The sequence below is a fragment of the Sabethes cyaneus genome, chromosome 3, assembly GCF_943734655.1.
Source record: "Sabethes cyaneus chromosome 3, idSabCyanKW18_F2, whole genome shotgun sequence".
Lineage (NCBI taxonomy): Eukaryota > Metazoa > Arthropoda > Insecta > Diptera > Culicidae > Sabethes > Sabethes cyaneus.
In genome coordinates this window covers 245,979,895-246,006,773 of record NC_071355.1, presented here as the reverse complement: position 1 = coordinate 246,006,773, position 26,879 = coordinate 245,979,895, and the positions used below count along the sequence as shown (strand labels likewise).

General features: G+C 39.2%; 1 protein-coding gene across 9 annotated transcripts in view; it reads right to left on the bottom strand.

Moving 5' to 3' along the window:
* Window positions 1-26,879, bottom strand: part of LOC128743453 (piezo-type mechanosensitive ion channel component) — a 93,317-nt gene that overhangs the window by 46,943 nt on the left and 19,495 nt on the right. For all 9 annotated transcript variants that reach the window (XM_053840032.1, XM_053840039.1, XM_053840034.1 and 6 more), the window contains exons 3-6: window positions 9,317-9,410; window positions 2,492-2,587; window positions 1,890-2,403; window positions 1,543-1,831 (exon numbers count right to left, since the gene is read on the bottom strand). In XM_053840032.1, coding sequence (XP_053696007.1) covers window positions 1,543-1,831; window positions 1,890-2,403; window positions 2,492-2,587; window positions 9,317-9,380 — 963 coding nt within the window. In that variant the 5' untranslated portion in view covers window positions 9,381-9,410. The remainder of the gene's footprint in view (window positions 1-1,542; window positions 1,832-1,889; window positions 2,404-2,491; window positions 2,588-9,316; window positions 9,411-26,879) is intronic.

Sequence of the window (26,879 nt, the reverse complement as noted above, 5' to 3'; positions counted from 1 at the left end):
TGCAATGAAAGTTCAAAGTAAAATTGTTAAACCCTCGTGACACGAGTTTCTCCAACACCGTTCATTCAACTTCAGAGATTAAAGTGAAAAGGTTTGATAAAACATTTGATATATTCATTCAAAATATCAAAATCTCTATGCAGCAATTTTCTGAACAATAATTCAGTCAAAAATTAAAGCAGTCTGAAGAGCAACTAATTCTATTTCTGAATCATTCATTACAATTTGAAACCACAAATAATTCTGTCCAAATATTCATACAAAAAATAAAATCCATCACAAACTGGTTGGGTGCAACATTGTCATAATTCACATTTCACTCAACCCCAATTGCTGGCTTGGGCAAAGTGAGTTCGTGTCGCGTCAATCAAGTTGGTTGGGATATTATAATGCTATTTGCCTATTTCTCGTCAGAGTAAAAATTGGCCGGTAACCGCCAACGGCGTGCCGTCACAGAACAGTGAAAGAAAACAAAAACACTGGATGGTGGTGGTTGTGGGAAGCCCTACCTTTAATGTGCGCTACGTTGATTCCAAGCCAATATCACACCGCACCGGGTTAGGGAGAGGAGCTACAACTATGTAAACCACAGATGCAAATATCGGTACAGGCGAAAATCAATAAAACTTGAATCACAACTAATCCATTAGCCATGCATTTTTCGGTTTTCTTCTAACTACTTCTTATGAAGGTGGGCACAGCTAACTAAAAAGGCAAGCGATAATTTTAGCTTCTAAAGGAAAAAGGAATGGAAAGGTTCTATTTAGAAGGTTAGAGGACTGATTCAATTGTGATTCGAACATGCAATGTGGTCATAATTTTTAATCATAAAACCATCGAAACCATATATGGCAGAAATTTCTTTCGACTGCCAGCAAAAAATTGATCCACCTTCAGTTTCACGACACATTTCGAATCAACATTGACCCAGTAACCCTAACTGCTACGTTTCGATAAAGGAAGTGAGCTGAAGTCGGTGGAAAGCACTACCGGGAAGCAAAAATACTATCACACCTTACGGGCAGCTCCACGCCACCGGTCGCTGGTTAGCGTCTTGCGAAGGATATTCTTTCTATGCATGCGAAATGAAATCTGCCGCTGCAGGCGAACTCCGCTTTCGAGCTGGTAGAAGAGCTCTTGCCGCTTGAGCTCCTTCTCCGTCAACTGTTTTCGTTTCGTGTTTTTTTGGTGGAGGAAGGGTGGTGTTTGACAAAAGCATGACAGCAGCAGCAGCAGCAGCAGCAGCATCAGCAGCATGAGCGGGGTTCGAGCCAATGTGAGGAATTTCAATTTTCAAGTGGGAATTTGTAGCGCGGTAAACAGCCACATTAGCGTATCGTTAATAAGTCAAGTGAGAAACAAGGAATTAGTCATAAATACAGGTTAGCTAGCAGCTGCTTCTCTCTAACTAGCGATTTTAGTTACAATCCTAAATAATAAAAACTAGGAACTGTTCTGTTAGTTATTTGTTAGTCTTGCCTTGAAAAATCCCAGTTAGCATTTATCAGGAAACTTGCAACCATCAACGAATGTAATACTTACTCTTGGTTTCATAAGAAGTGATGAAGTGATTGATATACAATAGTAACACAGCATCAGTACAACCGGATTGAAGTAATAATCGGACCCTAAGTCGCTGTTGAAGTACACGTAACGAATGTCGGTCAAATTGTCACAGGACGAGCTTAAGATGGGCGTCAGTGCGAATATCCGGGCCAGCGTTTCGTTTGCCGGCAGCAGCTGCTGGGGCCATGGATTCTGGTAGGCCAGAAAACCCGTGATGTGTATAAATAAAAACACTAGTGTTATCCTTAAAACTACTCCAAATGCTCTGCAAGTTTAACGAATCATTAAGTAGGAAGTATGAAAACTACATTCAAATCCCTCACCTATTCAATTCTTTGTAACATGCCCACCAAGTGGCGGAGCCCAAAAATATTATAAAATAGATCCCACTGGGAACGGACGGTTGCAGTACGGCTGCAAGGCAAAGCATTGCCACGCTCAGCAGGACACCGAACTTGGTGAGGAATGCCAGTTTTTCCCGGCTCACTGGATTGGGATCGCACCGCAGCGATAGCACCTCCGGTGCTTCCAGCGAGCTGGGACTGGCCGGCACCTGTCCGGAACCGGTACTATCCGCCGATAGTTTCCTGAGTATCACAAACACAATCACCGCGGTGAAGCTCATGATGATCTCCGGCGAGATCCAGTAGACGACCATCGACGGGTCGAGATCCTCGAACTTCACCAATCCAATGTGCCGCAGAAGCAGCTCCAAAAACTGACATGATTCGATCAGTTCATAACCTAGCACTATAAACACTATTTGAAAGGTGATCTGTCCTACTAGAAGCAAAATGCTGAGTGCAATGTATATCTTAAAATAGATTCCGGTGGAACCTGAAAGTGAAAGCAAACAAGCGTAACGTAGTAAATCCTCTCTCAGTAAGTCAGTATAAGTAAGTAAGATGCGGGTCAAAGTGTTTACCTTTTATACTTCTTGGCGTTGCTACTGGCACAAACGGTAGACAAAGTAGGAAGAACAAATACGGAAGTGATAGTCCCACCGGCCTCATCAGGCAACCTGAAAAGGAAATTATGTTTTCTTTAATACGAATGGCTGATTGAAATCGTTATATACATCGTTTACATTTTGAAATCATAGAAATTACTTTGACGTATCATTCAATAACAAACAGTGAATAGACTGAACTGCACTGTTTGTAACGATTCAGTTCGCTGTGAAAGTAGAGTAAATGTTGAACAAAACATTTGTCGAAAGACGATGAAGAAAATTATTTTTTCGCAGTAAGAACTAGGATTACATTCAAAAGATTACGTTAAGACGAAACATGCTTTCCTATCACCAATTTTGTAAGAAGAAACAGCGACTCAAATATGCAGTATCAAAAAATGAAACAATTGAAAACAAAGCGATGTTGATGTTCAATAACTTTCAGTTTGTCCAGAGAATTTAACAAAAATGGATCTAAGTCGTAAATTTCATTCGAAAATCGTTTCGTGGCCGCCTGAAAGTTGTCTAGAAATTATCTAAAAGTTATAGAAAAGACGACTAAAGTGCATTTCAAAGTAATCTGTATATTGTCTAAAAGTCGTCTAAAAGCTGCCTAAAATTCGTCTGAAAGTCAGCTTAAAATTGACCGAAACCCGTTAGAAATCCATTCAAGTTGTCCAAAAATTATTTGAACACCGTTAAAAGGCTGTCCAGAATTCTCCGGAAAGCAAATGGAAGACGCCTCAAAACCGTGTGGGACCCAGCTGTGTCTTTTAAAAAAAATCTGAAAGTCGCCTGTAAGTTATCTGATTATCATTTGACAGTCGTATAAAGATCGCTTGAAAGCCGTTTTAGACTCTTCTAAAAGCCTATCATCGAAAACCCTTCCGGAAGCCGCCTAAAGCCGATTTAAAACCACCTGAGTCACCATCTTGTCTGACAGTGTTTTGAAAAACCTCTGTATATCATCCAAAAGTGAACCACAAATCGCTGCATGGAAAGCGTCTGAAAGTCGTTAAAAGACGTTTAGAAGCCGTCTGAGATACATCAGCAAGTCATTAAATAGTCATCTAAAAGTAATCTAAATCTAAAAGTCATCTGTCATCGAAATTTTCTGAAAGCTGTAAGTGAAACGCTTAAAGGCCAGCTTACTCTATTTTTTAACTTTTAAAAATCATCTGAAAGTTGTCTGCACATTACGTGAATATTTCACAAGTCGTCTGAGTAATTTGGAGGCCAATTCAAATTCGTTTGGGAATCGTTTAAAAGTCTTTTCAAAGCCATCCGAAAGTCGTCCGAAACTCTTTTCAAAGTCATCAGAAAATCAAAGACATCTGAAAGTCGCTAGAAAGTTTTCTAAAATCATCAAAATATTACCTACAAGTTGTCCAGAACGCGTCTAAAATCCATTCGGAAAACGTCTGAAAGCCGTTTAAAAAACATCTAAAACCTTTTAAAAGCCATTTGAAAGTTAAACAAAATTAATCTAAACGCCATTTAAAAATCTCTCCTATAGTCATCTGAATCTAGTAGAAAACGTCTGAGAGCCGTCTGAAAAATTGTTTGTAACTTCCTAAATGTCGTTTGAACATTGTTTTATAGCTTCAATTATCTGAATATCTTCAAGAAGTTATTCAGAAGTTGTCCGAAAGCCGTTAGTAAAATGTCTGACGATGGTTTTCAGTTTGTCTTAGAAATTATCTGAAAGTTGTTCGAAAATATTCTGAACACCGTCTGAAGTCATCTGAAAGCCTTGTAAAAGTCATTTGAAACCATCAGAAAACCGTATGAAAGGGGTCTGACAATCGACTGAAGTTTTTTTTGAGCTTCTTAGTAGAATGCGAAACCTTAAATTAAAAAAAAGAAGAAAACTTTTTCGAAATTAAATTCTACTGCAGTAATGTTCCAATTTTGTCAGCTCCCGATTTTGTCTACCCCGATTTTATGAGCTTTTTATCCGATTTTGCCTATAAATAGCCTATAAATTTTGTTTACCTTTTGAGCTTTTAAACATGATTTATAAAACTTTTTAGCCTGCTTGAAACTATTCTGATTCTCTTGGGAGAGTTTTGGAATAAAATCATGCCTTCTTGGGAGTAATTCGGGGTCAAAATAAGGGTGTTTTAATAGTAAAATTTCTATAGTTTCTAAACAAGCAAAGATAGAGGTAGGCTATATCCAGCAATGTTAGGTATTTTCACCATTTGTACAACTTTGTAAAACAGGAAAAAGTCATACAACAACTACAAAAACAGCTAAAATAGAAAAACTGATTTTAACGATTTTTGATAGGATTTTTATATCTTCGCTGAAGACATAGAAGGTTACTGTCTTTAGCAAAATTTCTTATAATAATATGCTGTAAAGCTTTGCAGAACACATCAATGTGTTATATTGAAATTGAAGAAAAATAAAGTTTTTATAGCACTTTGACAGAAGGCGATAGAACCTTTAATTTTAAGAAACTCTTCCAACGGTTCCATAAACCTTCAACCAAGTTTTCTCGCTCAAAGCTAATGCGCACCCAAAAAGGTCCTGGACCAGTGTGCTGAGCCCGGTTCATTGTGCTTTCGGTTGACCAATTGAGGGGTAAAATTTAATTTTTAGTACAAGTCTTCGATATTGCAAGGTCTTACTCTTAAGTCTTGAATTTAGAAAAAAAAAATCGAAAAACAAATTTCCCGATTTTGTCAGCCCCATGGAACATTACTGTATTAATATTTGTTCCCTACAGAAACGTATTTCGCTTACGACTTCCAGGCTTCTGAAAACAGATACTGATGAAGGCGAAATACGTATCTGTCGGGAATAAATATTTAATAGTAGAATTTAATTTGGAAAAAGTTTTCTTCTACACATCTGACAATCGTCTGAAGGTCGCCTGAAAGTTGCCTGAATGCAATTTGGAAGACGTTTGACAGCTACCTGTAAACCTTCTGAAAGTTGTATTAAAATCATCCTAAGGTCATTTGAAAATTATCTAAAAGTCATATGAAAATCATCTGAAAGTGGCTTGAAAGTCGTCCATAAAATGCCTGAAAGCCGCCTTAGGAGACATCGTAAATCTCTCTGAGGTCCATCAGAAAGCCTTTTAAAAATCAGACGAAAGTCGCCTGAAAGTTGTTGAAAAATCATCTGAGAGTGGTTTGAAAGTCGTTTAACATTCAATTGGAAGTCGCTTGAAAGTCTTATTCATATGGAAAAAATGTTCTCTAGAAGTTATTTTGTAGACATTCAAAGGTAATTTTAGAGCGGTTTGAGAATATTTTAAAAGTCATCTGAAAGTGGATGTCGTCGAAGTCGTCTAACGGCCATCTAATAAATAAATAAAGGTTGTTTAAGAATCATCTGAAAGTAGTGTGAAAAACACCTGAAAGTCGTTTGAAAATTGTCACAAAGTCGGCTAAAAGTCATCTGAAAATATTCTTAAGATCTCTTGAAGGTAGTTTGAAGACCGTCTGAAAGTCGTTTGAAGCTATCAGAAAGTCGTATAACCGTCATCATATTCTCGTCTAAAAGCCTTTTGCAAAATGTTTGAAAGCCGCTTGAAAACCAACTGAAAGCCTTCCAAATCTTCCGACAATATAGCCTGCAAACCAGCTGAAAGTCAACTTTCATATTAAATCCGACTAAAACAGCTCAGAATTACAATCGTGTTGCTACATTAAAGTTAGCAGACATTTTTCCAGACGCTCGTTCACGTAAATTTACTAATTAATGGTCCTAGCCCCAATAGAAATGGCATTACATCAAACTAAATCTTTGATTAATACGGAATTGTGCCTCGAATCTCTAGGATTTTACGTCGGTCTGCATTCCAAACATGGAATAAAAGGCACAAATTGACGTAATCTACACTGAGCTATAAGTAGCGTTCGATCTAAAAAAACGACGGTGCTACATTTAGTTTTCGGAATTTGGTTTTTTTTGGAACAGACTTTGCAGTCAGCTGTTAAAACACAGAAGAGTTGCAGGTCTAGTGCAACCTTAACCAACATTTTTGTTAAAGAGTAATTTATTCAACCTATGCAATAGGTATTACCTGTGGAACAAGCACTTGATAACCTATTATAGTACAAAAACGTTCCTTAGGACAATCCTATCGACTCTTACAGACAACCTCAGTTGTGACGTGAATATGTGACGACTGGCTTATTACACCAGCTGTCGCTGTCGTACCTCGAAGCCAACCGGGAAGCATTCATTATCGGATCGTTCGATCGCACTGACTACAAAATGCTTCTTCAAAAAATTTCACGGTGCAACTGACCCGGAATATTTACTAAATGATTCGACCCACACTCAAGCATCTGTGGTTTAAGTGTGGGCCGAACCTACTCTTCTACTTTTCTTAGTTTACAAGTATCAGCTTGGGATCTCTTCTGTTCGTGTTATTTTTCAACGATATTGCTTCGGCTTGGCAGGAGATGACTGCAAGCTGAGATATTTTTGCGATGTGAAATTACATTCGGTAAAAAGTAAACTTGATCGGTAAACTGGTGATTATGATTAGTATCTCAACATCCATCGCACCGGAAATCCAATCGTGTTCAACTACCAACCGCCTGACGGAATTCCGTACAGTATTTTGCAGCGAGCTAAATTTTTGACAAACCCCTCAATATTTGCATGATGAAACATGTATCCTACCTGAACAACTTTGCTGTTTAGCTCATCAACTAATGACCACGGAATCTTCTATCTATCAACTGCCGCAGTAAGACATACCACTTCTTACTGTACTGTGTACTATCAGAATGTGCGGGGTTCACGTACCAAAACGAGTGATTTACGACTACTGCTTTCCAATTGCTACTAGACTAGTTATTGACCTCGGTTGCGATGTCTTAGTATTCACTGAAATCTGGCTTCGATCCGATATTCACGATTCACAGCTATCATCCAAATACTGTTCCTTGTCATACGACCGCAACGATACGAAGTTACCAGGGATCTCTTGAGGGTTGGAAGAATGCTCGATTCAGTCAACTTCAATCAAATATGCATTTTGATCGCTGTGCTTGTCATACTTCTAAATCGTTCAGTATGTATCTTCTGTATACGTCCAGGATCATAGAACCAGCTACGGACACCTTCTATTTAAGCGTGTATAATGTTAGTAGTGTCCCCGAATTAGGTATTACAAAGAATACTTTTAAAGAATTAGACACGTAATTTAATTTTGAGTCTAAATAATTTTATATCGAAGACAAGAACGCAAATAAATAAGGTATAAGATGCTGACGTTTATTGTCTGTCTGTTCGACTCTATTTTGTTGAATTTAACCAGCTTTTTGTTCTATTACCTCTACCTATACCTCTACATTTTTGGTACTGACTTCTTTTCTCTTGCTACAATCTCAGAAAAATGCCTTAATATGAAAAAAAACATAAATCGTCGTTTCCTTTTTAACTAAGTAACAGCATTTCCAACTAACCCAAACATGAATTCCAACACGATCACACCTAGCACCATAAATCGCTTAGTTTTCCGTTTCGTTCAGACGATCATGAAAAGCTACTCGACTCTATCCATCCAGTCATGATAATTAACGATGTTGCGCGTGTCCCACGTTAAACACACAGATTTATGCTCTTGTTTCACGTCAAAACGGCACTCACGCAACAAGATGTGTGATTAATCATTTATCGATCTGCTGTCCAGGCAATAAACGGAGCATCGTCATCGTCAGTCATTCAATTATCACATCATGGATGGGCTCGTCTACGCTAACAATGAGTGAGCTTGTGAGGAGCATTCAATGGAAAGACGATACATAGTGATGGTGTGGCTCTCCATTCATGGTTCTGCCGACCGACCATTCGAAGGGGGGGGGGGGGGGGGGTAAAGAAAGCGAGCGAAAGGTCAACTGAGGAGAAGGGGAATGGGGAGTTAATCCTTTTGTGGGTTTTTCCTGGCAGCGACCGAATACTGCTCTAGCGAAAACAGGATGGGGTAGTGACATAGATATGTAGACTGTCAATCGATATCAAACAAAGCCAAAGTGGAGCGTTGACCCACTGGACAAGTTGAGATCCTTTGATAATCCTCGTATCAAACTATTATTATAGACCATATCACTACACGTTATCAGTCAGGATTTAGTGGCTTCGTCATTTCCCACTGTATTCTGACAAGCCTCAAGACAATAGAAAACAAGAACCGACGTGTGTCTCCGGGAAGGTAAAATCACTGCCATCGTCGGAAAGGATAACAAAGTGAATAAATAAACCACGTGCAAACGTTTATTATATACGACGCCGTAACAAGGTGGTTGGTGATGCCTACACGAGGACGGTTATATTGCCGACTTTTATTTTATTTGCTACGATTACTTCACACCGACCGACGACCGACCGGCAGACGACGACGTTTGTTACACGATCTATTTCCCACGCACCTTTGGGTTTGCTGAACTTTGCTGGTTCGTTCCTTGGTTTGCTTTGTGTGTAAACATAAATGGGGTATCTTTCACGGTTTGCCAGGAAGAAACGGATGCTACATAACAGTTCCACTAAATATTTGTGATTGGGGCAGCTTTTGCCTTGCGCTGGGGACGACGCTAACCGTAGCGATATTTCATTTTATGGTTTTTTATGCGGATGAACTGGATTAAACCAGAGCGTGAACCAGCAGAGTCCAGTTGACCTATTTTTCTTTTATTCGCTGGTTGTAGGAAGGAAGTGAAAATACATAGGCAATAAGCTATCCTTCCTGCTGTTTGGCGAAAAAATAATCTTCCGCTATATTATAATTGACGTGTGAATAATAAAATGGGAAACATGGACGATACTTACATATTGCCAGAATCAGCGGCAGAACTAGTCGCTGGATCACCAAACAGGCGAAGTAGTTGGCCATTTTGGGTCGATGTCCAGCTTCGCTGTAGTCCTGCAAACGAGAAACATAATTCAATTAGACGGTCGCTTATAACGTATACTTATTTATAGTAATGGCAACTTTTTTCACGCCTTAACAACATACACTCATGTTTGCCGCAACCATCCATTCATTAGCTGGCTGCTAATAGCAGCCTTCGCAGAGAGTACAAACTAGGTTTAGTGCCCGCCCGGTTGAGACAGGCACACCAACCACACATGCAAACTCCCTGTTTCCCGCCAGCTAAATTAATTCAGTCAACTCGACAATTAGGTTTTAATTAATTAATGCACTCTATCATAATATTCATAATGGCCAGGTATGGTGAACACCATACATAATTATTAAGAATCCGCAAACGACCTTTTCCTTCAGCAACAAAAAATCATTTTACTGACAGTGACAGATAGAGTGAAAGGCTTGGTCAAGCAGACACGTGGCCGCCTATCGCAATGTGCTAAATATTGTGACAGAACACCGACCCCGACATGATGAATGTTTCCTACTGACAGGACAATATGGATCATTTCTTTCAGCCGGCTGTTTCAAATCTCGATGAAAGAACCATGGATTTTCCGCTCGCGGTCGACAATTTATTTGTTGAACCTGATGAAATAAAGCAGCCAAGTCCTAATAGTAATTGTAGATTCGAAAATATTCACCCAATCACATCAGATAAATTTAGAAATATTTGCTTTTCATTAGGAAGAACGGCTGGAGTAGATAACATAAATGCTAGCGATATTTAAGGATTGCTTTCATGTCATTGGTGACACCTTGCTGGTCTTGATTAATGAATCGTTACAAACTGGGTGCGTTTCTCAAGTGTAGAAAGTTTTTGGAACGATTAGAACCGAATCTAAATGACCCACTTCAGAAAAAAACCTGGAATTTGCTGTTAAAGGCCAACTGCTGGAATATTTAAGTAGCAATTCCTAGTTGATTCCGGAAACTGGTTGTGAAACCGCAACTGGAAAGACACAATAGTTGCTGCTTTTAATAATTGGGTATCTAGTCCAGTGGGTAACGAACTTGGTGTGTCCCAGGGAAGTGCATTAAGGCCCCTTTTGTTTATTATGTACATTAATGACCTGCACCGTGTTTTACTTTTTTGCGAAATAAATCTTTTAACAGGCGACACCATGTTAAGGACTTACGCAAAACCGTTATACACTTGAATGAAGATCTACGATCTCTAGGTAAATGGAAGTAAAAGCAACTGAAGTTATGATTGAAGATGAGGCAGTTGAGCGGGTTCGGGAGGGTAAATATCCTGGCGTGATTATTGAAAATTTAACGCTCACATTGACAATTTCGCCAAGGAAATTGCCAAGGAGTATGGAATTCTATGCTGATTGAAAAATGATTTTACTGTTTGAAGTAAAATACAGCTTTACAAATCAATCTCTCCTCACTTATAAAAGTCTAAGTCTAAGTAAATTAAAAAATATTACGCATTGACTGAACTGAAAATCCTCGCTCTGATTGGTCGCAATTAACCGTAGTGATAATGATCTTTCCATACGGTTGCGTTTAGGGGTGCGCAACTTTAGGCATACGGACGATAGGCATAATAGATGATAGGCATAATGGACGATAGGGATAATGGACGTTAGGCATAATTTACAAAACTTCGCTTTTCTGTGAATACGCACTTGAGCCAATCATCGCTCTTTCACAATACAATGAGAACCGGGCCGCCCATTCAACATAAATTCAATTCGCATAATGCTGTTTAGCTTAACGTCGTTCGCCATAAAAACATTTGTATAAAGATAAGGGACCATCTGGAAGAAAAACATTTGGCATAACGACATTTTGCCATAATTCCACAAAAAATATTTTATGACTTTTGGTAGATGATTCCAGGCGAGTGTTGCCGGCAACTAACCGCCGGAAATGCCACGGAGGGTCAGCCCTCCCCCGCAGAAATCACATCGACATAGGTATATTCGCGTTCCTAAGTCTACTTGACTCTTGTTAGTTTTCCCTAGCCCTCGCATTGTCTCACCGGGCTGATGCCGAATGGTTGAATACCAAATAACTGAAATTCAAATGGCCGAATTCCAACGACTGTCACAGAATACCGAATTTGCATTTGATCAAATCTCGAAATAGCGAACTCCTATTTGACCGAATCACGATCAATACATCGCAAAATGGGCATATTTGAGGGAAAAAAGTTTTTCTGACAAAAACTTTTTCAAGTCCTTAACGATAAAAAGGTATCACAGTATTCCAGAAAATTATAGCACCTACAAAAAAATGATTTATGAGTCACGAAGACTTTTAGAAAACATTTTTAATTTTCATAAAAAATACTGAAAAAAATAAAAATTAATTTCTTTTTTTTTTCCTTTTTTTCGGGTTATCCAACTGGTCGCTTAATAGCGTATAAAACTCTGCGCTGGGCCCTTTTGTGATGTCAACAAAGTGTCAGGGAGACCTCAAACATCAGTTCTATCTGACGAGACAGGCACTGGCGCCCACTAAAACACAGGTAGAGCCCCAAGCATAGCCGTCACGCCTATACCCGCAGGCGGAGGCGTTTCGGCCCTGCGCGGACTCCACGAACTGACTCTAAGATCTCTCTGCCAAAGGCCGGAATGTCATATTTTAAATATAATGATGATGATGACGATGATGATGATAATAATGATGATGAGAAGAAAAATAATAGATCGAATTTGTAAATGTGCTTTGGACTTTTTGTACCACTCGAGTTGCAATATGTGGTATAGTGAAGAAGTGGAGGATTCGTCAGCCCCGCCTGACACCGGTCTTCAACCGCGCGCTCGCTTTCAGTTTTCCAACACAAACAACCACAAATGAACCAATATGTAAGACAAATTTCGGAGCATTAGTGGTTATCAACTTATCAGGGCAAATTTAATCTTTCATCCCCTTAGCATTCACAGTGCATTCCCACGATACAAAGCAAATTGAGCGCAGCACAAGCTGGACGTTCGCGGTATTCGACAGAAGCTTCAAAATATAGAGACTCGCCCGCCTTCCAACCCTCGAGACCAAAGTGCTGTAAAGCTCTGGGCTTAAACAGAGCCCGCGGGCGGCCATCAGAGCTCAGGACAGCCACGAGGCCAGTGCAAAAATCCTACTCTATCTAGCAGCACAGCCTAGCCGAAACTCGAACACGCGACACGAATTGACTTAATTTTCCCATCTGCTACCTAAGAAGTGCTATTACCCGTAATCATTACAGAGTGGTCCTTCGGCATCCAATCGGATCTGGTATCCCGCTTACATACCCTTACTAACCCTAAGCCCCCGACCAACTCAATCAATCCGACATTTTTCGGAGATATTTGTGACAGTTGTGATAAATAGGGATGAATCCCAGAAAACTTCATCTATTGTCAGAGATCCCCATACTGGCCTTATTCTTAAACGGAATAAAAGCACCTTCTGAACAACGCAACAATCACATTTGGTAAATTTTTACCCCGAGTCCCACTTGAAATCACAAAAGTATTTTGATATATACCCACATTCAGAAGTAAACGTGACCGCTGTTCATTTACTGATTAGTTAAAAAGCCCTACACCACGACAAGGTTCAGTTTTATCGTAGGGGACTTTTAGAAAACATTTTTAATTTTCATAAAAAATACTGAAAAAAATAAAAATTAATTTCTGCACTGAAAAAAAAGCATTTCAAAAACTAAAAATCGATTTTTTTAATTTTTTTTTATTTTTTGCTCAATAACTTTGCACACAATTTTTTTTATTGCTTTCAAATGTTCTACAAAGTTATTCAGTATGTTAAAGTACACATTTTCTCTGAAGACTATTTGTAGCTAGGATGCATATTTAATTTAGTTTAATTTTATCGATGTAATATTTAGTGTTAATTTTAACACCAGGTTCAATGAGCAGTAATGGAACCTTCAAATTTTTGAAGAAACATCCACTTCTTTGATTAACCCATTTTCAATTATGTAAATACGTCCAGTATAATGTGAAAAATAATCTCGCAGCGAAGAGAAATATTGCAAATTTTGCCAATAGGTGTTATCATTAAAGACCAAGCGAAGGTGATTTTGTTGACAGTAGTTACATAAAAATCGAACAAAAATCAATGGAGATGTACCCACCTATATTTTGACGACGAGGACGTAAAGGTTAATACCATGCCTGTAAGCATTCCTTCATTCTTGCTGAAAATTTCCATCGATTTTACGGGAACGGAAAAGTGGTGCTCCTTCAATCGTTTATTAGTACATTTTCAATATTTTCGTCGTGATGTTTTCCACACACCACAGCCCCGCAGTGAATCATTACAAATTTGTGCATTATTCACTCACCCGCAGCATTCCACAGCGTAATTTTCACCCGCTTGGTTGGTGCATGATCGATTGCGGCTACCGTGTGTGCTCAACAATAGCAAAAGCAAATACCCGTTGATCATAAATCGCTATCAATTATACATCCGTTCAAGGTTGAAATGGCATTCACAATTAAGGTGGTATTTACAGTGTGTTTGATGTTTCGTAAGAATTGATGCTGTAAAGATTTCCTCGGAGGACATTAAGATAGCCGGATGTGAAGTTAAAACTGAGGTAGATTTTTTCCCTCAATTTAATTACTTTTATTTATTTCTCACAAATTCAATTAATCTGCCATTGCTATTTGACTCTGACTAAACAACTTTTTGATACTAACCATCCGCGTTGGTTCTTGATCGTGCGAAAAAACTTGGTTATGTCGAGTCGTCAAGATCATTAATTCCAACTGATGATGTCATAATCTAACTAACAAACAAATGAACACCGAATTCGCGAAATAAAAGACGAATCGAGAAAGAGACAGAGAGAGACATTTTACTACTTCGGAATTTTCTATACAACACAAACCATATTAGCATGTTGGTTGTGGTATGCATCTCTTACTATCAGTGTCCAACCATACATATTTTGACAAAGGTGTGTCACCCGTTCGGACACGCACATGTTCCTCAATTAGTTATAATTCACAAGTACGAGCTGAAATTTCTGCGCCCTGCGTGCAAAATATTACGAATGATTCTAGAACAAAACTCCCATCGTATCGCACGGCTTTTTCAACCGCCGCGACCGCGCCGCTAGAGAGATTAGCAATTCAAATTGGTATTATTCGCGTTACCATCCGCCGGCCCTTTTATTTATTGTTTTCTTTTTACTCTAAAATGTGGTGACCTTTTCTTCTGTTCTGATCGTCGAACCGTCCGTCGTTCGTCGTCGTATATGTAGGTGATGGACGCGCTTCAATGAAATGAGATTAATTTCTGATCTCTTTGATTGATGCCACTTGACTCCCGGTGTTTCGCTTTAGATTCGCCGGTCGAACTAGTGCGAAGGAAATAATGATTTATTTTGTGATTATTGCTTCTATTAGATTTACCGTCACGTTTTTTCCATGAAGAAAATGATTTAATTGAATAAAATATGAGATTTTATCGAGTACCAATGGTAGGTTTTTGTTTGACACTTGTTTAATATTTAACAATCTAGCGGTGATTTATTTATAACATTCCGGACAGTCAGTTTGCCCCGCGTGTGTGTGCTGATGTCATGCTTTCGACGATTATTCCAGTCTAACGGCCAACACATGGCAGTAAAATTGATTATCGGCTCTGTGCTGTGAAGTAGTGAGTGTGAATCTCCGGGCCGCTTGTAAATTACAAATTTCAGTGCACATACGCATCTCTCGTTGCCTGGCGATGCGAATCGCAGCAAGTGAACCCTGCATCCGCAGTGCACTCTTCGCTGTCAAAACATTTCAGAAGGCGATTGGAGCGTACTGGAAAAGTTCGGATTAGTGCAGTGTTTTGCGGAATTTTTGCTGATTAGAATGGTGTTTAACAGAACTGAGTTGGTAAATTATGTAACAAAACGACCGATGAGCATTTCCAGCTCAAAACGCTGTAAAACCCCATTTCTATTTCGACTAGTTTTGATTGTTGGATACCATTCTCCATTAAACAATTTTTTCATCAAGATTAACTTTTCAGTGACTCGAACTTTAGTTTTGCCATCACTGGCGCTAGACCGTGGGTTTTGAATCGGCAGTTCAAAATGTTTTACAAATCCATTTTTTCGAGTTTGACTGAGCCGTGACTAAGATTCTGAGACTGTGCGGTCGAACAATTGACGGTGGTGTCAGCGATCCTAGTATGATCGTCAAGGGCCTTCTGGACTTTGGAACTAGCCTTGTTTAAGGCTTCCAATGCCCAATCGACAAAGCTGCTGGGCTGCAAGCAATTGCATAAAGTATCATTTAACGGTATCAAAGCATATATTGTGGCAGCTCCGTGTCAGTAGACTTTCGCCGCTTTGCCTTGCCATGTATGCATAGGCAACCTTCTTATATCTTTACAACTTTTTGTGCCACAGGTTCTGAACTGCCTTAACCGAAAGCAATTGTTTCATACGGCTTACAGTTACAGTTGCAATAAGACACAGTACGAGGAGAATCATTTCCCGTGATAGTTGCGAAAAAGGTGTTGAAAGATGTCTCCGTTGTGAGGAAACTTCGCATGAGCTCTCCACCTACACCGCGGGCAAATTACGCGGGTCACATTAAAAATAGTGCAGGGTGGTCACACAACTTCTTGAAAAAAAATCCCGACTTTTTTTCGACGAATTTGTTTTTTCCTTTTTTGGTTAGAGTAAGCAGGGGTAAAAGTGCGATTCAATGATTTATCGGTGCAGATTCCGAGTAAATTAACTACATTGGCATGGATGGGTGACTACTTTGACAGCTTGAATCTAACGAAAACTTTGGTTGCTTACGAAGCATAGTTGCTGAATTAGGTGCAAATGTTACTTTAGGGCGGTTTTGATGTAATTTTTCGTTATACGGCAAATACGATATCAACAGGAGGATATTACTTGTTGGAAATTTGTAGCAGTGTTTTACATCACTCTCATATCTGTTTTGAAAATACGGTGAAAAGAATTTACAAAATATGTTTCCGTAATTCAATCTTACCCCGTCAAGCGCTGCGGGGTAAAAGTGCGATTCACGGACGGGGCAAAAGTGCGATTCATGGACGAGGCAAAAATGTACCTATAGCTAATTATATACAACTTTAGACACTATATTACAGATACTAGAAGATCTGAACAAAACTGTGTGCTCTATAGATGTTGGCCGAAGGAAAACAATGTTTTTCCGCTGATGAAACAAAGAACAGACGTTTGGAAAATTTTTGATCTGACGGAGGCTTCAATACACCAGCGCAAAATAGAAAGCTGCACATTGAGAATATTCCTTACCAAAACATAGCACAGATTGGAGATAATGTGGTTTTGTTAGCTACTGTTATGCTAATTTCATAGATTCGATCTTCGCACTTTTGCCCCGCTAGTGGGGTAAAAGTGCGAATCGGCACTTGATCAGAAGAAAGAAGAATTTATTTTGCAAAACACTATTACCGCAGATGATTTATTAGGTACTGCATCACTATAAAATATATTATGTTGTTGTCCTTCTTTATATCTCACGAAAATTGATGACAACTTCAAACATCGCACTTATGCCCCGCCCTACTCTACAGAATAAAGTTTACACAAATGTAGAAGGAAATGCTGGATACAGCTCTAGCTTCATTTATTCACCGAGCTCCATTCTACGGAATTCCTAACTGAGTGCTGCAGAGTGAGCTGAAACAATGAGAAAGCCGAACAGTCATTGCAATTGCCTAATCAATCAAGAAAAATGATCAAACCGTGTACTGAGATGACTAAAAAGATGTTGAGTCTCAATTAGACTATGAGAGATCTCCCTAAGGAACGTGCAATAAATTGCGCCAGCAATTTTATGGTCTCGAAAATCGTTCAGCAATACAACAACCGGTAAAGGATCGCATGTAGTGCCATGCCAACAGCTGCCACAGGCTCTGATGATGACACAGCTACCACAACAACGGATTAAGCCACACGTTCGGCCATCCAGATCGATGGATATAGACTACTTTACTTAGGACCAATAGGAGTTCATGTAAGACAACGATCGATGAAAAGGTGAGTGGCACTTGACGGTGCATGATGACACATTGCCTCACGGCAATTCGGAGATGTATCAACAATCGCGGAACTCCAGATTAAATTTTGTCGGAAACAATGAATTGGAGAAAATAGAGCCAATTAATAATGAAGCAGCAGAAACATGTACGAGTCTCACTGTAAAATGTGCTTCAATTGGCCGTTGGTACGTAAGCTCATAAATTCCTGATTTAGAGCAACTTTCAATAAATTCCCGACTTTTTCCCGACTAGTTTGAAAAAAAATGAAACAAAGATGTAGATAATGTCCTCAGTTCGAGACAAGACGTGAAAGGGAAAGAGCGGAAATTTAGGTAAGGGAGGGTCATTGAAGCAACGCTTATTAAGTTTGTATAACGTTCTTCTTTACCCAAGCTGGTGGATCCGCAGATCGACGCTAAGGCCAAGAAGAACTTTCTACAAATTTAATGAGTGTTGCTTCAATGACCCTCCCTTGCCTAATTATCGCTATTTCCCCTTCGCAATTTGTCTCGCCTTGGAGACATTATAACCAACATTTTTCTTCTACAGTTCACATCTTCTACAGTTCGCTCCGTCTATTCACACTTAAATTTTTTTACCGAACATCGTACCCAGCTAGCATTTTTATATCTATATAAAAGTTAAAAATCAGCATTACGTATATTTATGCATGCTAATAAATCGTATTTGATGTGCAAAACTGGCTTATCTGTGCTATTTTTAAGGCGATATACGTGAGGAGGAATAAATATACGCGTTTCATCTATATAAGTAACCATATACGATAATATCCGATTAAGCCCGACTCGCTCCGTACAGCTATACAATTCTGTGCTGAATATCGCATGAATGACAGCTATTATAATTATATATGACTGAAAATCAACTTGGGAGCACTTTATCAAGCTTTAGTTACAATTCCGAATTTGTTAAGAGTTCTTTACAATCAATTTCGTTCATTGATGTACGACTTGGTGCTAGCTGGGTAATTTTTTTACGAAAATAGAACTGCTGAACGATCGGTAAAAAGTTCGGTGATACCAAACGTTACTGAAGAACCGAAAACGTTAATATCTATTACCGAAATTTTTACCGAACGTTCAGCAGTTCTAATTTCGTCAAAAAAATACAGTGTTAGGTAAAATATCTAAGAGTGTTGTCAAATCTACCGTTATGCAGTATCAACTAATGCCTGAACTCATTATATAGATCAAGATAAAAAAACATGAGGTTGGTCTGAAATATTTTGACAAAATTTGATTAAACGTAAGGTTAGTAGATCCTGAAAAATGCCGCTACCAGTTGCTCAATTTGCCCGAATCCCTAAGAAGCTTTGTCATCTAAGGAATCAAAAGTTGAGGCTCGGATATATTTGAAAGAAAAAAACCTTTTATTTCTTCAGCTGGACAAACAAGAGCTACAGATATCCTTAAGTGGAATAGCAGATACTAAGAACTCTAGAAACCGACAAAATCCGAAAAAACGCCTCCAGGACTTGCTAAGCTCCACTGAATTCATCAGAGGAAGTTCCCAGTACTTCCAGGAAGTTATGTTTTTCGGCTTTGCAGTCAAATTGCTGATAAAAACGAATGTTTTTTTTTTGTACTTCCGACGTTTCGATTTATATTTAAACTTTGTCAGGTATGTATTAGAAAATTATCGTTTTTCGTCTATCGGCTCTATTCAATTTCGCTTTTTTATACAGTGCTAGCATTCATTTTTGCGTTAGAATTTTGTATAAAATTATCACAAAATATCAAAATTTGAAAAAAAACAACTTCAAAAATCTGAATTTGGTACTACACGCTACCTTTCCCAGAACACTTCCTGAAATACCAAATAACCCTATTGTTCCATCATTTTCCTCTAAGATTCCGCCAGAATTTGGACCTCTGATTTTTTCAAATATTGTGGATATCAGAAAACGAACTGTCTGTATCTGTGGCCTGAAAAGCGACATGTTCATTACAATCAGGACCGTCAATCAAGTAACATATGTGAACGAACCTTTCCTGCCACCTTTTTTGAAGCAACACGATTGTTCCGTGCTGTTTTGGTCGGATTTGGCATGATGATCATTATGGAACAAAGACCAAGAACTCACCCAACACTCCAATAACCCACCACTGAAGTCTAGTTCTACCTGGAGGCATCGGGTACACCGTCAGCTTTGATAGTCCGATTCAAAATGAAACCTTTAAACGTCTCCGGGTCGAGCTAAACATTATTTAGCCGTGCCTAAGGTTTTGAAAGTGCGATCAAACAAACTGCATGTTTCGGTGTTGCTGCTTGTAAGCGAAAAATAAAGACGGAAAGTGCCGTATTTGGCCCATTAGCAGCGGTTCCACCATCTCTGCTCTAAAAGAAAGCTGTAGATCAAATCTGTCCAGTTTAAGGCAAAAATATAAGTAATGTAGTAAACTACGTTCAATTAAAGCTTTATGTTTTATGTGCAAAATCAATATTATCTAACACTTGCGTTGACGACTTCTTTGGAATAATACTCCGTTTCATACCAATCTTTACCTCGCTTGCTCAATAACATAAGTTACTATCCGAAAGACATAATTAGGTTACCGGTTTGCTGACAAACCTGATGTCAATGAGTGACATGGCTTAAAAAACCAATCTCCGGGACATGCCACTAATTGTACTGAACACTATAAAAAAGGCAAAACAAGGTAACAAGATCAACCACTTCAACCAAAGTGACAGTTTGGGACTCACAGCCATACATAGCCAGTGAGAACGTTCACGTGACTCAGATCGCAACACACAATTCACCGGACCGGTAGCAAAATAATAAAATTCTTTGTTTGCTGTAAGGTACGTGGGGGAAACCGGCATTTCCCACAGCTATTGCTAGCAGCTAGTTGCCCTTCGATGCATATGATATGATGAGCATTAACTGCAAATACACCCACATCGCGGCGGTTCTATTGTAAATTGCAATGCGACCATGCGATGCACTTCAGCGTCTTCCGAGAGCTCTGCCTGCGCCTGGAACTGAACTGAAAGTTCCACCCAAGCGGTGACTGATGATGACGTTTCTTCGATGTTCGACGACGACGACGATGACGACGGTATCGTATTTCCCGATCGCCAGACGACGCGTCCCTATTCAGGGTCGGTGGCGTCCCACGAAAAACAAGTAGGTAGGTAGGCTCGTAGATATGTAAATGCATGCAATTCATGCAATGGTTTAGGGAACCTTTAATGACTGACTTAAAAGGGAATAGTGGAACGAGGCACGAAGGTCAGAAACGAATGTGCAAAACGATGAGCACATTTTAATGAAGTAATAAAGGTAGGTGCCAAGCCACTAAAAAGGGAATTGGAATCTGAATACAATACACATTGTTGCATTCCATTACCAGGGTGAATGCAAGGTAAAAATTATCACTTATAAGACGGTTCACCTCAACAAATCAATATGTTTTACGTTATTTTCCATTACGTTAGGTTGATTAAATTAATCAATCAACAGGACTGTTAGTCGACGGCCAGCCAGGTAAAGTTCGACGAACTAAAGAAGCCCTACTATTCTCCATTGGTAGAATTACTCGTTTCTTGACCATCACCTAGCATGTAAATACAGCTACAGTAAAACAAACACAAACAAAGTGCACTGCAATTGAACAAATTAACATGTGAACCGGTGAAGAAGCACCCAGACCCAGCTTACATGTAAATCAGCCGGATAAATACACGGCTCTCTGCAATGGCAAAAATTCGCCGAGGACGAAATTGTTTGCCGCTTGCACAAATGCAAAACAATTGCGTCATGCACAGGCCACAGCAGCCACACACTAGGCGGCGGAAAAAAGTGTGGCCGCGAATATTCTTCCGAGGCGTCAGACAGCCGGGTGGGTAGAGACAGTGTGACCTCACATTCTCGAACCGTTCAACGGCTCGCAATGTGCCATTATGTATGCATGCAAAACTTGTGTTATAGCGTGCCGAATTCAACTGTTGAAAGCAATTCGCCAAAATTCGTTACAATTGTGTTAAAACACAATCTCAACCCACCGAAAAATTGCCCGATTGTTTTCCGCGGTTTCAGAGCAATACTAATTACGCAGTACGATTGGTTATTTTTCGGAATGAAAATGGTCAAACTAGGAAGCCAGCCAATCTAGGCCGTGTCTAATCAAGTAGTTGTACGTGAAAATAGTGTTATGATTTAAAAAAATAGGGCACGGGACCACTTTCGTCTGCCTACTTCTGTTCTACGCATTGTGAATAAGAAACTGTTACTATTAGTTAGTAATAGTCCTCACGAGCACCGGCCTTCTGTAAAAATTTAATATGGAACAAAATAATTCCTGAAAGTGTAACCCGGAAGTCCAGAGTACTCCATCTTTCTACCATCTTCTACGGAGTATACCACACTCACGCGTTACACTGTGATAGAGCGTATATTGGATTTTTTATCAAAATGTACGGGGATGGCGGAATAAAGTTCGACGATTTTTTAATTGCTGTGGTGGAATCCAACTTCGATTGCCAATTTATTCACGGTATTTCGTGAATACAAAAATCACGTGGTGGTGGCTCAATGAGTTTAAGTGCTTCCATCGAGGGATCGATGGAAACACACATTTCAAACACCCATATCAAACACACTTATCTACCTACCCGTGATCGCAAAGGGAATCTGTTGAGCGTTTAGGATCACATCAGTTCCATCGAGGCTGTTTACTCGGACCTTAGACTTTCTGACTTTATTACAGGTGGAGGAGCGTTTGTTGAGAAAGAATGGTAAACTAGTAGGATGATACTGCGAAATTTCGGTGTGGGGCCAAAAATATACTGCGTAGTTCCATTACTGAGTGGGAATCTAACCCACACTCTCTCGACTCCGGTCCATGAAACTGTTGATCCTGTAGTTCCACTTGACGCTGATCATCCCGCTGTTGAAACGGTAGTGGATTTGTCAGTTTATATTGAATTTGAAGATATTGTCGGGTCGACTGGAGTCGCCTTGACCTATTTGTGACTGTTGACGGTGCGGTTAGTCACTTCAACCAAACTATGAAATATCTTATTTCTAATTGTGCCCCTGCTTTAATACTTTTGTTGCTTCGGAAGCGCAGGTTGACTCTGACTGACAACCCGCAGTCAGCACAGAATCTGTCGAAATACGAAACAAAACATTCTTTGACGGTCTTTATTGGTAAGAACAGTTTAACATCATCGGCGTACATTGGAATGTTTACTCTGTCGATAAGGGTGGGAAAATTGTTCATCGGTAGTGCGAAAAGTAACGGAAGTAGATGACTTCCTTGTGGCACACCTGAGTTTAAGATGAACGGTTGTGAAATTTCGTCATGAATTTTCACATACTGCATTTTGCATGTTAAGTGTGAGTTTTACCAGTTTAACAGCGAACCTCTAATGCCGAAATCATAGGCTGCATCCAGTACGCTACTTCAATTTTTCAATTTTCACAATCACAATTCCAATTTTAAGTTCAATTCCTAATTTGAAGTAAAATCAAGCAAAGTTATTTGAACCATATTTGAGCCCAATTTCATGCTAATAATAAGACTGTTAAGTTTCAAGTGTAATTTCGGGTACAATTCAAACCCAGTTTCATGTCCGATTATAAGTCCCTACGATATAACTGAACTTTGATCTGGTGTAGGGGTTTTTAACTAATCACTAAATGAACAGCAGTGACGTTTAATTCTGAATATGGGTATATATTAGAATATGTTGGTGAATTCAAGTGGGATTCGAACATTTCAGAAAGTGCTTTCATCTATATACACTCGAATCTCGTTTTACGTCCACTATTGGGGGGACGTAAAAAAATCGACCAAAAAAAGAGAACGTCAATTCAATCACAAAGTTTCCACAAGGCGGCGTAACACATCATGCGGCGCAAGCAACGATTGATATATTGAAACGTGCGGCAAATAAGAACAAATCGTGAATTCACGACCCGTAAGCCGTAAATTGGACTATTTTGGCGGGGCCTTGTAAAGTCTCTAGTTTACGTCGCTAAGTAACATACGATTGATGCTTCGGAGAAAACATTCGCCACGTTATCGATAATACAGGGTATCAGATAGTTTAGTGCAAATATTTCAGGGTGTGATAGAGCAGCACATTGGATAAAAAAAAATTGTTCTTCGTATAGAGTCAAATCTCAATTGTTACAGAGTTATTAAACATTTTTATGAGAGGACGTTAATTCAAATTTTGGGCGTAAAACGAGAGGACATTAATTCAAATTTTGGACGTAAACCGACAGGACGTTAATTCAAATTTTTGACGTTAAACGAGAGGACGTCAATTCAAGTTTTGGACGTAAAAAAAAGGACGTTAATTCAAATTTTGGACGTAAAACGAGAGAACGTTCATTCAAATTACGGACGTAAAACGAAATCACGTAAAATGAATGGACGTAAAAAGCGATTCTAGTGTATATCAAAGTGAGCGTGAGCTTGTATGTTCCGGCATGATTCCAAAACGCGGTGACCGTTTTCCATTAAACTTAGCACACATGTTCTTTGGCATAAGGGAATCAGCACTGGGGGGTTCACCAAAGGAGGAGTTTTCCCCAACAAGGGGGGAGGTCATAATAAGTGAAAGGGGTTGTGTTTCTCTTGCCTTTAGACCAATTGCAGATGCGCAAGAAGGCGATGGTGCTTATGGAGAGGGGGATGATGCTTGACAAAAAGGGGAGGCGATCTTTTATACGGGGGAAGAAGATTTAAATGGGTAACAGCAGGGTTGCCACATGCACAGATTAATCTGTGTTTAACAGATATTTGAAAGAAATCGCCTGCACAGAATCTGTATGCATAGAATACAGATTTTCGCCAAATTACACAGATTGAACAGATTTGTGAGCTTTTACATGAGAGTGAAAGAGACGGAAATAGCCAGCAAAATTACTCTTCGTCTCTTTCACTCTCATTGGTTTTCATTGGACAGATTTTTGCACAGATATTTTTCCTCGCCGTACAGATTGTCAGATTTTTCCAACAAAAAACACAGATTTATATGTGGCATCACTGAAGGCAACTGGGAAGAAGCGCCCAACATAGCTCTAGCCATCCCAAGCCCCTACCTAGCGCCTCCACGGGGCCATACCTGGAAATACTTCAATTTATCTAATTGAGTAGCCAAGCTAGGAGGTGCGGGGTCGTGCGGTTTTCAGTTCCTAACCTTACAAATGTAGTTTTGGGCGACCATTAAACCACACGACTTTATTTTCAAGTATTATATGATTTAAACTAATATTTTTGGCAAACTAATCTATTTTCAGAGAGCGAATTAAGGCGCTATATCCTTGGCCAATTGCAGCCTGGCTATTATGAGGATTATGAGAATTTTAATTACAATAAAAGATATACAAGCGCTGAGTAATAACGAGGCCCCGAGTAAGATTGGGCACTCCCAACGAGGAGGCAAGGGGGCTCCGTAGCCGCAAGCTTACCGAGTCTGCTTTGACAAGCGAGTGGTCGGGGGTTCGAATCTTAGTAGAATCAAGCCATTCGATGTCAAGTGACTTTAGCATGGGTTTATTCTCAGGCCCTCAATTACCCTTCCTTCATACTCAATTCTATATTTACCCACTAAAGCCTCTTGACAGTGCAAAAGTCTCTCCTATAGTTAAGTGTACTGGTCAGAAGAACAAATGGGTCCTCGCCAGGGACGGCTTTAATATGGGATAGTACTGGCAGTGAGGAATATTTGGGTAAAGTAGATCAAGCTTTGAATTTTACATAATTCATTCTAATGATGTTCCCATTTAGGCCAAGTGAGAATTCTGCTAATGTTGATCGAAGTATTCTAGAATGTATAAAGTCATCAAGAACACGATAAGCAAGGAAGTTCAAGTAAAGCTAACCAAGAAGATGGCGAGAACCGGTAAAGTGAACCAATGAAAAAAGGTAGGAGCATCATATTTAAAATCTTAGGTAATTTTTTGGATTCAGAAGGAAGAGAAAAACGTTTCAACGACCTAACGACATGATTGATCATTCGACCGTATTACGCAGTTGCAAACATATACTTATGCAGACTGCGAGGATAGCGTCGGCATGGCGCTTTTCGGGGTTTGGCGACGGATTCCCGTTATAAATACTGCGCACTAATTGTTTGGTCTCGAGGATTGGCAAGCGGGTGCGACTCTATGGTTTAAAGTTACTGTCGACTATCGCGAACGCCCAATTTACTTTATAGACCTATCTTAGGACAGTGCAGAAATGCTAGGGAGATGGAAGATGAAATTTGTTCCATGGATCGAGCCCAGATAAGTTAATAACTAATGAAGATCCGAGATTCGGCTTTCCATTGGTTCATTTGTGGTTGTTTATGATGGAAAATTGATGGCGGGTGCACGGTTAAGGACAACCGGTGTTAGGCGGAGCTGACGAGATCTTTACTTCTTCACTATACTACTTTTCACAACTAGTATAAGTAGTACAAAATGTCCAGAGAGAAGCACATTTACAAATTTGATCTATCTACCATTTTTCTTATCATCATCATCATATTTAAAATATGCCATCCCAGCCTTTGACAGGGAAATCACAGAGTCAGTTCGTCGAGTTCGCGCAAGACAAAGCTTCGTGTCCGATTAGAAGTCGATTATTTTAAATCCGGTTTCGTCTCCGATTTTAAGGTGAATTTCAAGTCCAATTTCAAGTTTGAAATGAATTTATTTTCAGATCTAATTTAATTCCAAATTCATCTCCGATTTTAAGGTGAATTTCAAGTCCAATTTCAAGTTTGAAATGAATTTAATTTCAGCTTTAATTTAATTCCAAATTCATCTCCGATTTCAAGACTAATTTACGTTCGATTTCATGTCCTATTTCCTCTCCGATTTCAGTCCAATTTCAAGTCCAGCTTCAGTTGCAACATGTTTCCAATTTCAAGTCCAATTTTAAGATCAATATGAGAACAATTCCAAGTCCATTTTCAAGCATACTTGAATTTGTATACGTATATTTGAGCTCAATTTCATGTCCCATTTTAGATCCAGCTTCAATGGTATAAATTACGAAATTTAGTTTTTACGCCGATTGCAAATGCAATCTCATGCCGTAAACGCACCTAATTCTGCGCATGGTAAAAACTCCCAGCCTTCTGCAAATTTTTAATTTAATTAACACATCTAGGAAAATATGTGTACATAGAGCTATTCATTTGAGAATGCTTTGATTTTACGCGTTTACGGTACCACTTTGAGTCCAATTTCAAGTCTGATTTATTTTGAATTTAAGTTCAATTCCATATTCGATTTAAGGGTAAATTTCAAGTCCAGTTCCAAGTTGAATATAAATCCAATTTCAAGTTCAATTTAATTTCAATTTCATTTCTGATTTCAAGTCCAATTTATGTCCAATTTAATCTCCGATGTCTTTCTAATTTCAGGTGCAATTTCAGTGCAAAGTTCATGTTTCCAATTTCAAGTATATTGTATAAAACTCTCCGCTG